General features: G+C 38.4%; 2 protein-coding genes across 2 annotated transcripts; one reads left to right on the forward strand and one right to left on the reverse strand.

The window, feature by feature from the left end:
- The first annotated feature begins 603 nt into the window (after positions 1 to 603).
- LOC110745923 (F-box/kelch-repeat protein At3g06240-like) lies at positions 604 to 4,964 on the forward strand. Its single transcript, XM_088254539.1, has 2 exons — positions 604 to 1,405; positions 4,678 to 4,964. The coding sequence occupies exons 1-2, from the start codon at positions 604 to 606 to the stop codon at positions 4,962 to 4,964; spliced, it is 1,089 nt and encodes a 362-aa protein (XP_088110665.1).
- Positions 4,965 to 7,586: 2,622 nt separating this feature from the next.
- On the reverse strand, positions 7,587 to 11,327 carry LOC110745919 (HhH-GPD base excision DNA repair family protein). Its single transcript, XM_021946077.2, has 7 exons — positions 10,812 to 11,327; positions 10,482 to 10,541; positions 9,934 to 10,053; positions 9,741 to 9,838; positions 8,682 to 9,223; positions 8,336 to 8,442; positions 7,587 to 7,937 (listed from the first exon to the last, which is right to left on the reverse strand). The coding sequence occupies exons 1-7, from the start codon at positions 11,196 to 11,198 to the stop codon at positions 7,890 to 7,892; spliced, it is 1,362 nt and encodes a 453-aa protein (XP_021801769.2). The 5' UTR covers positions 11,199 to 11,327; the 3' UTR covers positions 7,587 to 7,889.
- Between the last annotated feature and the right edge of the window lie 627 nt (positions 11,328 to 11,954).

Raw genomic sequence — 11,954 nt, forward strand, 5'->3', positions numbered from 1 at the left:
GAGAGCCTTGGCTGGGTTGTGGAGGATAGGGGGTTGCCATAAGTTGGTGGCCGTGTGCTGAGTGGTTGTTGAAGTTAGATGGGAGGGCACTGTGATTTTATTATTTTACTTCAATTTATTTTGTTAAACATGTATTTTAATATATTTTAAATTTTTTTTAAAGACCTGAAGAGTTAACAGAGTGAAATCGGTGTGAAGTTGTGTGCCACATGTCACAAAACTAAGGAGGAAACAGGGGCACAGGGGTTTTAGTAACAGGAAAATTGAACTCGACAAACATTCCTTAAGGGTGAGAATTCAGGTACTAAAGTGAAATAAACTCTTATTTTTATGCGGTTTCTGTTACATATATGAAGTGAAATAGAGAAGCTTCATATATACGGACAAAGTACTCCCACTAATCCTAGAGGCAAATGGAATTCTTTGTCTGACCTAGTTTCTTTATTTTTGTTTTCGCATCCTACATATTTCTTAATCAGGAGATTATATATCTATTTCCCGATCTATAGAGGCAAAGTTCTTATCAAAATCCACCAAATAGATATCTATATAAATCTAGGGTTCCTTCCAACAAAAGCTAATAAAAAAGTGTAAGCAACGGCGATGGCGAATACTACCCTCCCTGATGATATTATTGTGCATATTCTCTTGAGGCTGCCGGTGAAATCTTTAATCCGATTCAGTTGTGTTTCAAAACGGTGGCGTTCTTTAGTAATCTCTGACCCAGAATTCGCGCAATCCCATTTTAAATTAGCGTCCAAGCAGAAAACCCTCAACCGCAGACTCCTCCTCTCAACTGACTCTCAACTTGAATCCTTAGACTTGGAAGCGCCGTCGTTTGGAGAAAATTCTTCAGTGAGGAAGCTTGTCAGCCCATTTAAGCTGGACGATGGTGCCAAGATACTGGGCTCGTGCAACGGCTTGGTATGCGCGATTGGTGTTTACGAAAAGTTTTATATCTGGAACCCATCAACCGGCTTGTCCAAGACATTATCTAACACAGGTTCCTTTGGTTTGTGGCCAAGAGTTAAAATGCCTTATTGTTATCATGGTTTCGGGTACGTATCGGCTATTGACGACTACAAACTTGTGGTAGCCACTGATTTTATTGCGATCTTCTCATTGAGAGCGAACGTTTGGAAGAGGATGAAGGGCCCTGATGATCAGTCCATAGACATGCAATATAATGGGACTCTTTTAAATGAGGCACTACATTGGCTCCCGAGTCACCAACTATATATGTTTGCTTTTGATTTGGCCAAGGAGGAGTTTCGGAAGGTGCCTCTGCCTGTTACTCGCGAACTTGACGATATGCCTTTCCAATATCTAGGGCTTCTTAAAGGATGCCTGTGTGCATTACAACACAAGTCTTGTGATTGTGACTCTATTGATTTCTGGGTCATGACAGAATTGCTAAAACATAGAGAATATTGAGAGTAGAGAGTGGAAAGTGTAGAGAGAATGAGAGTTGTAGAATATTTTCTGATTTTCACTTATGTTTCATTACTTACAATCAACACATATATATACAAATTCCTAAGACATTAGTCAAGCCCCCCAAGTTAGGCAACCAACCAAGTTAGGCAACCAACCTAGTCAAGCCCCCCAAATATTGTAGGTGCCAAACATAGTAGGTGCCAAACATTAATTGACTACATAATTAACACATTAATTGACTACATAATTAACACTCCCCCTCAAGTTGGTGCATAGATATCACCAATGCCCAACTTGCCAAGAGAGTTGTGGAAAGCTATAACAAGAGACTTCCTTCATTAATATGTCTGCATCAAGCTTCTTCTTAATAAAATGTCGATCCACTTCAACATGCCCCCTCACGTGGGACCACTACATGGTGGGCCACACGTGGAGCAAAGGCCACATTGAAGTTAATCATTTCGGTCTGTCGGTGGCAACACCAAATCCAAGTGCAGCCGGTTGGTCGGTAGATCACATAAACCATGCGAACAAGGCAAAGGCAAAGCAAAGAACACAGTAAGGACACAGAAACCCTGTGAACACGGCAAGGACACAGAAAACCTGTGAACACAGCAAAGGTAAGGTAAAGGACACAGAAACCCTGTGAACACGGCAAGGACACAGAAACCCTGTGAACACGGCAAAGGACACAACCAAACCCTAAAATAGGGAAAGGCACGTCAAGGTAAAACCAAACCCTAAAAAGAAAGGGTAAGGCAAGGTAAGGCAAATAAAGGCCAAGCAAAGGCAAGGTGGCAAGGCATGGCAAAGAAAGCCCAGATAGGGCAACAAAACCTTAAAGATAAGGTAAGGCACGACAAAGGCAAGGGCAAGGCAAACCAAACCCAAGCAAAGGCAAAGGCAACCAAACCCTAAAAAATAGGATAAGGCAAGGTACGGAAAGTCAAGAGCAAAGGTAAGGTCAACGGGCATAACCACATCGGAAACACACCGGTAAAGGCAAGAACACGGTAGAAGCAACAACAACATTGTCCTCAACAAGAGACAACAACACTGGCAGCAGCAAGAGCAACACTAGCACCAGCAAGACAAGGCAGGGCAAACAACTGTGGCAGTAGCAACAGCAGAGGCAACTTCTCTTCACTCCCCCTCTCCCCCTGAAGAGAAGGGGTCGATGGAGCCATATGATCAGTGGCACTGGCACCAGTGAGAGAAATCTAAGACATTGGCACCAGCAAGAGCAATATAACTATCCCCAGCAACACTGTCCCCAACAAGAGTCATAACAGGTAGGAGCAACAATACTGTTAACAGCAAAGGGACACAAAAGGCAGCAGCAAAGGATATAGTAAGCAACAACAACAATACTAGCAACGTCACAAATACTTCCATTATTGCAGACACAACTTCTCTTCATTCCTCCTCTCCCCCTGAAGAGAAGGGGTTGTCAGAACCATAAGAGCAGTGGCACTTGAGAAACAGAAGCTGACTGAAGCTCAGATGTAGAAGAATCAGTCATGGCAGATAGGTAACTGAATTGCAGGCAGCGGAATAGATGAGCAGCAGTGTCACTCCCCCTCAAATCCGACGACGTATGAGAGTCGAGATTTGGAGAAAGCAACACCGGTAATGACAATAAAGTTGCAGCACCCAAATAAAGTTGCATCTATCTCCCCCTCAAATCTGACACTGGTAGAGGGTCGAGATTTGGAAGAAGAGAAAATGAAATAATAGTAAAGAGACTCAAACATGCCAGTCTCGTGGTAGAAACAAATGCAAGGAAATGTGGAATGGAGATGGGCATCCGACAACTGGAGAAAAGGAATAAAAGATGGAAAAGAGTCTGCAACCCAAAAAGAAAGAAGGATTAAAAATGAATGAAGGTGGATGACGTGTATGCACACATAGAGAGAAAGGGATGAATATTGTATAGATAGGGTAGGTGATGTGGACAAGTGTAAGAGGTGTTGAAACGGAAGAGGCATATGGTGCAAAACAAGTCCAATAAAATAAAGGGAAAAGGAAGCCAAGTTATTGGCGTGAAAGAGAAGAGGTAGCAAAGAAAAGATTTTCATATATATATATATATGGGTAGACAGAAAACTTTGATACCCACCAAAACATTAGGCACAAATGTGGTGTGCATGAGAACGAAGAGATGAGGAGAAAACACCCGTGGGTAACACAGAGAAAAGTGAAAGGCAACAAGGGAGAAGAAATATATCAGACAAAAATGGGATGGAAATAGAGTGGAAGAAATAATTTAAGGAAATAAAGGGGAATAAAGTAAGAAGTATGTGATAGGTGGTGAGAAAAGAAACCATAAATAAGAAAACACAAGATGTTGGCGTGAGAGAGAGAAATAGTCAAATTGGAAAGGAAAAAAAAGGTAGACAAGATAGAAATAAGACAAGAAAATAAAACACCCTTGGGCCAACAAGTTGGCAAAAGCAAATAAAATCAATAAAGAAAAGAAGAGCAAATAGGGAAGAGAAATCCCAATGAGAGAAACTCAAACACAGAGAAGAGCTTATACGGGAGCTAAACAATGAGAGGGGTTGGAAAGAGAGAGTTGAAAGGAGAGCTCGTTAGAGAGCAAAGAGATGATGCAAACACCAGAGTGGCTGTGCAAAGGGAACATCGGCAATAGTGTAGCTGGGCAGGACAGAGACAAGGCCGAGTAGGAAAAGGCTCAGCGAGCGGTGACGAGGCTCGCGGAGGAAAGGAAATGGCTCGGTGAGCGATGACGAGGCTCACGGAGGAAAAAGATCATGGTGATCAAGAGACGTACTGCCCATAGGAAACAAATTAGGCCATCGTGGCCAAGGGACTTATTGCCCATACAAATAAAGAGAGGAAATTTAACAGAAACAAGAGAATTTACAGCAACATGAAAAAAACGCCAACGACTCTCAATTTGATAGAGGATCTTAAGGATTAGCCATAGGCTCTGATACCATGCTAAAACATAAAGAATATTGAGAGTAGAGAGTGGAAAGTGTAGAGAGAATGAGAGTTGTAGAATATTTTCTGATTTTCACTTATGTTTCATTACTTACAATCAACACATATATATACAAATTCCTAAGACATTAGTCAAGCCCCCCAAGTTAGGCAACCAACCAAGTTAGGCAACCAACCTAGTCAAGCCCCCCAAATATTGTAGGTGCCAAACATAGTAGGTGCCAAACATTAATTGACTACATAATTAACACATTAATTGACTACATAATTAACAAGAATATGGCGTGCGTGAATCATGGACTAAGCTCTTTAAGTTCAAGATTTTCGGCCCACCAGGGCGCCCTAGGGGTTTAAGAACGGTCTTTGTATCAGAAAGTGGTAGCGTTGTGGTGAAAAAATATCGGTCCAGGGAGATGGAGTTGATAAGGATTGAGAAAAAAGAAGACAAGCTTGATGATAAAAATGACAAAGTTGTGGTTTGGGGTGACCGGTATACGCTAAAATGGTGTTGTGAGATTAATGTTGGATATGATGAAACTCTATTGTGGGTGGGTGGATGATTGTGGTGGCTGGAACGGCAGGGAAAAGAACTAAAAACCCAACGTGGTTGTTATGAACCTTAGGCCGTTTTTGTTGGGCTTATGGAACAAATTAGTTTTGTTGCCAGATGCCTGGTGTCTAGTGCTTCACGTCATAAGACGAGGATATATTCATTGATCTTTTCGTTGGATCACTTTGGAGAAAATGGGGTAGTTTGGGTGCTCTTCTAATATTGAGATGAGAAGTATCGCTGGACCATTTGCTAGTTGGTTCGTTGAATTTTTACTTTGCAATGTATTTATGACCTAAATTTCATCCACATGTAAAGAGTAATGCAATGCTTACCATATCTTTTTAAGGTCGGACTATGGCTATAATTAACCACAAAACCAAGGAGGAGGGAGTGGAGAGTGGCAGAAATCTGGTGGAGCGTTGGCTGGCAATGGGAAGAGGAGAGGAAGGAGGGAGAGAGGGAATTGGGGGAGGCTAACTTTATGGTTAAGTTTTCTAATTAATGAAAATAATAGGAAACCAGTGGTGGTTTTATGTTTTGGAGGCCCTAGGTGAACATCCTAAATGGGGCCTTCTACTTTATATGTATATTTATGTGATTTGTTTTTTCTTTAGTAAGTTAAAAAAATATTATATGAACTCAAATTCACAACTGTAACATAAAAGAAAAAATCAATATGTAATTTACACAACAACTTTAAAAAAGGCATCAAAACATCACTTAAATATCACTCATCTTGTATTTTCAATTCAAAAGTATCAATTAACTTTACATAATCAAGTTTTTCTACCATGTCTTTTTCAATTTCATAATTGATTCAACTAGGTTAATTGATTTAAGCTATAAGTTTTAAAAATAATTGGGTGTTTTTTTAGTTTCCTCTTTTTAATTTTGAATTGAGTAATTGGGCAAGTTTTTTGTTTTTACAATGAGTGGGCCTTTATTGAGTTTCCTCTTTTTTGTTTTGAATTGAATGATTAGGTAAGTTTTTTTACATTTACAATAATGGCATATTTACTAATCCATAATTGGATTGAAGAGAATTAGATTTCGGATTCCTATTGAAATTGTTTACTAAACTATATGGATTGAGGAGAGTTAGATTTCGTATTCCTATTGAAGTTGTTTACTAAACCATATGGAATTGGGGTAGAAGTGGTACTAATTACTAAAATGTCTTCATTGTTGGGTTAAAGTAGATGGCAAATTTGGAATTTTAAAATTGTGTGAGGATATAATGGGTAAAAAAAATGAATTCCTAATGGGTTAGTAACTTCTACAGGAATTAGAATACCATCTCCCATCCAAGAATTGAATTCCTCCAAAATCAGGAATTCAATTCCTAGTTTTGTGTGGGCCCCATTTACTTTTTAATTCCTTGATATGAACTAAACGCAGGAATCCTCCATAGGCGGAATTCAATTCCTGATAAGAATTCAAATTCCTGATTAGTAAACACACCATAATTGGTTTGGACCTAACATAATATTTTATATATTATAGTTTTTTTAAAATAATATAGATATGTATATATATAGGGTATTATACAAATTGGGAGTCCTCCCAATTTGGGGCCCTAGGCGGGCACCTTGCCTGCTTGTGCCCAGGGCTATCTCCTAAAAAACTGATATAGTTTAACGCGTTGGTTGTCCACCTCTGCAGCCATGTTAGATGCTATTAAAATATACATGATTGTTTTGTCAATTTTCTTACCTTATATTATCTCACCTAATTCAAAATTAAGGGCATTACTACACTTTGATTTGTTCATGCCTAATTGTGTGTGCTTATCAGACTAAAGAGAAAGATGACGAGGACTGAGCTCTGTGGTCTTACTTCTCATTTGGTTCTGCTTTAACTGTCATGTCCCGTAAACTTTAGTATAGGTAAATTTGTTGTATTTTAGAGAGCAAAACTGAATTTGCAGATGCGCTTGGATCTCAAACATGTACAAGTTTTGAATCGGTCTTTGACTCTTCATTTTCTGTATTAATTTTGTTCGAAATCTTCATCTCTGTATAGAAGCTAGATTGAGTCAATTGCCAAAACTTTGTATCATGTTCGAGTCCTCTGGTTGTTTTTTTTTGTCATTTGTTAGGGAGGGGGAGGGGGGAGTATTATATTGGGTTGCCTCAAGATTGTCTCCCACGTGAATCGAACCCAAGTGCACTTGAGGGAGGGGAGAGTTTGGCCCATTTTTCCTCTGGTTGTTAGGGTCATGACTTTGGATCTCAGAGTTATCAATTGGTACTTAGCATGTAAAATTTTTTAGTTGTCCTTTTTTTTTTCATACGTAGATGTATTACAATGAGGAAGGTATGAATCCTTTTTGAAGGGACATAACATGTGACAAATACATATACAACCAAATGTTCTGGATGGTTTTACCTTTGTGATTCTGAATGGGTTGAACACTTTCATTTCTGGTTTACCTTTTATTTTTCTGGATTTTCTAATCTTTCTACTATTTCCATACAGTCACAAGTTTATTATCAGCCAAGGAATAATCATCTTCAGTTATGGATAGCTATTAATTATCTCATGTTACTAAAATGAAAGATATCCACACTTTCATCTGCTCATCCCTAATGAAGATTCATATGCAGATTAGGTAAAAGTTAGAAAGGCATTGAAGCACTAACTGGGGCTTGCATTGATATATCACAACATGTCAAAGAACATGTAAAATTAAAACAGATTATAATATGTTCTGTGCTTGGAAAGCACCTACAAGGAGTAGCTTACAAAACAAGCGATAATTGACACAGATGGAAATTGAAATCTCCTCTGGTTGGCTTTCTGGGTTTGTCTTCTGCTTGATCTCTTTCTCAGTTATGCATTTCCAAACAAAACAGTGCAGTCCTACTCCAGGAATATTCTATTTCGTTCAAGACGCTTTACATGTTTTCATTTCATGCTTTCCAAGGCAGGATCATAGGGCAACCGTTTCTCGCTTAAATTTTTGAACCATAGTGTAAACCTGCACCAGGATTCAATTAACACAACCAGAGAGTATGTAAAAAGATTTTTATAATTAACACAAAAAGGTCTGTACTAGAAGAAATAATTCAACAACTGTTTCATCATATTCTTTTGGTGCTAATATAAGATTAGTTGGACATTCAAGTTTTTACTTAGAGCTAAGGGCCACTGTGTTTATCTTCCTAAAGTCGATTTTGATAAAATTCAATTGACAATGTAAACAAAATCAAATAAGCAAAATGAAGCCATATATGTCTGATAGAATCACTTCTTTAGTATAAAAAAATATTTCAAAAGGGGGAATAAACATGATTTTTATCATCCAAACTAAGAAATGAAAAAACGGCCCAAAAAAATTGTACAATGGACCTTTGACTTTTGGAAGTATGACATCACCTTTCTTACACCAGATGTCAATCCCATGCTTGAAAGGACCTCGGCATCCACACATTTCCAGGGCACAGTTTCTTTGCCCTGCTTGCTAACCAGGTCCTTCATCCCACCTTCATAACAATGAAAAGTAAACTATGATAAGAATATCCCCAGAAGCAAGGTTGTACTACTATAACTAACAAAATGTTACTCTGATAAATCTTAATTCTTTGGTTCCAGTGATTTAAGATTAATGAATTAATAAACAAGTGTGCAGCAGCTTTGACCTCAAGCTGCCTCTCAAATACTTCTCTGAAACAGTTCATTGAATTTACCAACATGTGGGAAGAGATAGAGACATAGATCAAACCTTTTAGATGTAACACCAACAATTCCACATACATCTTGAGACGAATGTGAGTGAAAACATGGACATTTTCTCCAACATATTCCCTGGAAACTATGTCACAGGTGTTTCTGGGGTTAAGTCTAAAATGTTTATTCAAATATTGGTCAATTGCCTTTCTCCTAGTGACCAAGTCAGCTTCTCCAGCCAGCAAGACAGACGGGAACTCCCAGAGGCCAGCAAGCAACCCTTCATCAGGCCGTTTTACAAGAAGAAACCCATTGTTGGTTCGGTGTCCATCTGACAGTTCCTCATCTCTTATTATTTGCACAACACATACAGCAGAAAAATCACGTCTCTGTTTGGCCTTTACGCCCTTAATTGGATAATCTGTAACCAGCACTGAACTATCAGCTCTAGAGATTGATAGTGCACAACATTGGACTGATACAGGACATGAATGACAACTTGGACTCAATGGGGTACATACAGTTGCACCAAGCTCCATGAGAGCCTGATTGAAGTCCCCAGGTTGGAAAGGGTCAACTAACTGAGCTGCTAGTTTCCTGTTCACATACATGTGAAAATCAGAAAGTGATGATTGGCAAATTTTGAATATATATACCCACACACACCCCATGGCATCGTTTTCTGAATTTCAAACACATCAATTTGAACCATACCAACTTGAGGTGTGACGCAAACATGTCGAATTTGTTGCCACACCTAAGTTTGGGAAAAGTTGAAAAGAAACATTGATTGACATTATTCCCTTACACTTTATATCATTAACAAATGGAAGAAAATGTGCTTCTTAAATTATATTACAATTAGAATAAAATGAAAGGAGATTTAACGGCATAATGCAAGCAGCATGAATATATGTCTAAATCAACACTACTGAAAACCTTCATGATCTGTTAAGAATTGTACAGATAAGGATATACCATACTTTAAGCAGAGAACATATATTTTACTCGATGGAAAAGAAATGGTGACCAAAAGTTTCTTCCTCTTTAAAAGAGGAATTAAGTTCAAATCCTATAAAAGAACAAACAGTTATTCTATAAAAGAAAAGCTCACCAAAATTTCTTGACAGTCAAAGAGTCTTTTGGATTGGCAGAAACAGCCTTTAGTCTAGCAATCACCCTTACTACATTTCCATCAACCACAGGAACCACCTGATATAATAACTCTTATAAAATGCTGTTTCTTGATTAAACAAATATCATAGAAACTTTCTCTTTGAGTCAGACATATCACAGAAGTTACTCACCTCTTTAAATGCGATTGAGGCTATTGCTCCAGCTGTATAGTCTCCGATTCCCCGAACTTTTCGCAGTTGAGAAACAGTTTTAGGAAATTGAACTTCTTCTGCAACAATCATCCTAGCTCCCTAACAATTGAACAAAGAGATTGAAACAACGGCATGTTTTCTATTCACAAAGAAAAATTGCTTGTTATATTCAAATTTGTTCCTTTTTCGTTATAAGATGAGATACATTATTCTCAAATGAGATCATTGAGAACAGCAAAAAAATTTGAATAAGAAAAGGTCCAAAGGCCTTCATTGTAAAACTAGAATATACAAGATGAAGACAGAACATCCTGCATAGAAGGCAGTCTCAGAATCATTATAAGTTCACAACTCATAGTCATTACAAGTGTGTCGAAAGATCATCAAAGTGTTTCAATCAGATTATAGATGTATAAACATCAAGGTTCGTTTGTTTCCAAATCAATTGGTCATGAAGCAGCACAATGACTAATAAATATGATAAACTAAGTAAAAGGATTTTTCTATAGCCTATGAGCAGAAAGCACCTCCAAAAGAAATCGCGCCCGTCGGTAGTAGCCCAAACCCGCCCACAATTCATTCACCTCCTGCAAAAGACTGCAAGTGTTACTTTCTCAAAGCGTTTTGCACAAGAACTTCAAAGTGCTATTGGGTCATAAAAGCGCGTACTGAAGATAGGTGCTTTTTCCAATAAGCACTTGGATTTTTAGTAAAAATTTCGACTTGCTTCTAATAAAATTGCTTCTCACAAAAGAAGCTTAAGCAGTTCCCTTTGGGACTTCTTCATTTCAAATGTGAATGTGAAAGCAAAAGATTGGAATAAGGTTAATCAGAAAGTGAAGTGTGAAGGTAAAGACCTCAAGAGAAGCCTGGGCGAGGTGGTGAATGGTGGGCCATTTGCTCATCCAACGATGAAAGTACTGAACAACAGTCTGAACCCTCGTCTGTTGCAGCATCACCTCCGAGACCCATACTCTGTAGGCTCTTCGCTCCACGTCCTCCTCTGCTTCTCTCCAAGGGAGCTCTCTGCGGTTGAGGCCGTACCATTCCAACAGAGCCTTCCTAATTCTCTGGGCCTCCTCTTCGCTGAAGAACAAGTCTTCTATGTCTTGTATTTCTGGTTCCTTAGCCGATTGCCGTCGCCTCTGCTTTTGCCTTTGCGGAAGAGACGCTGCTGCTGGCGGTCTTTTATTGGCAGCAACTGCTGCATCCTTCTTCTTCCGGCTGCTCCGGCCCGAACTCATTATGTCTTTTTTAAAAATCAAATGGTGTGCCGTTGTAAAAATTCAAATCAAGGCGGATGGGTTCTGGAGAGTCTTCAAAGTTCTATGGGGTGTACTCAATTTGGATTTTAACGCATTCCCAAATGAGCTTGAAACTTTTGGGGTATTTAATTAGCATCTTGGAGTCTAGTTTTAGGTTTTTATTTATTTATTTATTTATTTATTTATTTATTTATTTTTTTACCTGATTTAGAGGGCGTGAGAGTATACTAAACTCACACATACAACACGGATACTAAGATTTGAATCCATGACCTTGCTTGAGGGAGCAATTACTTCAAACTACTACACTAGTGGGTCCTTTGTGAGTCTAGTTTAGGTGTAGAGGTGTATTCAAAACGCCTTTTTCTTTTCTTTTTATTTTTTGGACAAATCGATATTATAAAGTACTCTATAATGTATGTGAGGGGATGGAATTCAGGTGCAAAGCGACCAATCTACTGCATTGGCCAATTATTTAACCCAAGTTTCCTATTCCAAAAATCATTCGTTTTATCAAAAATTCATGAGTGTTGCTAGACGAATCCTAAAATTAATTGAATACACCATATTATCTAAGTACACCATAATATTTTAATCAAAATATAAAATTAACTAAGTACATCATATTTAACTACCAAAAATACCCCTGATACACCCTAATACACTCTATCACACAACACCTTACTTAATACCAATGCTAAATAAGATTTCTCTTTTTATATGAATTCATGCCCT

Source organism: Prunus avium, chromosome 6 (genome assembly GCF_965620075.1).
Source record: "Prunus avium chromosome 6, drPruAviu1.hap1.1, whole genome shotgun sequence".
In the NCBI taxonomy this organism is placed as follows: Eukaryota; Viridiplantae; Streptophyta; class Magnoliopsida; order Rosales; family Rosaceae; genus Prunus; species Prunus avium.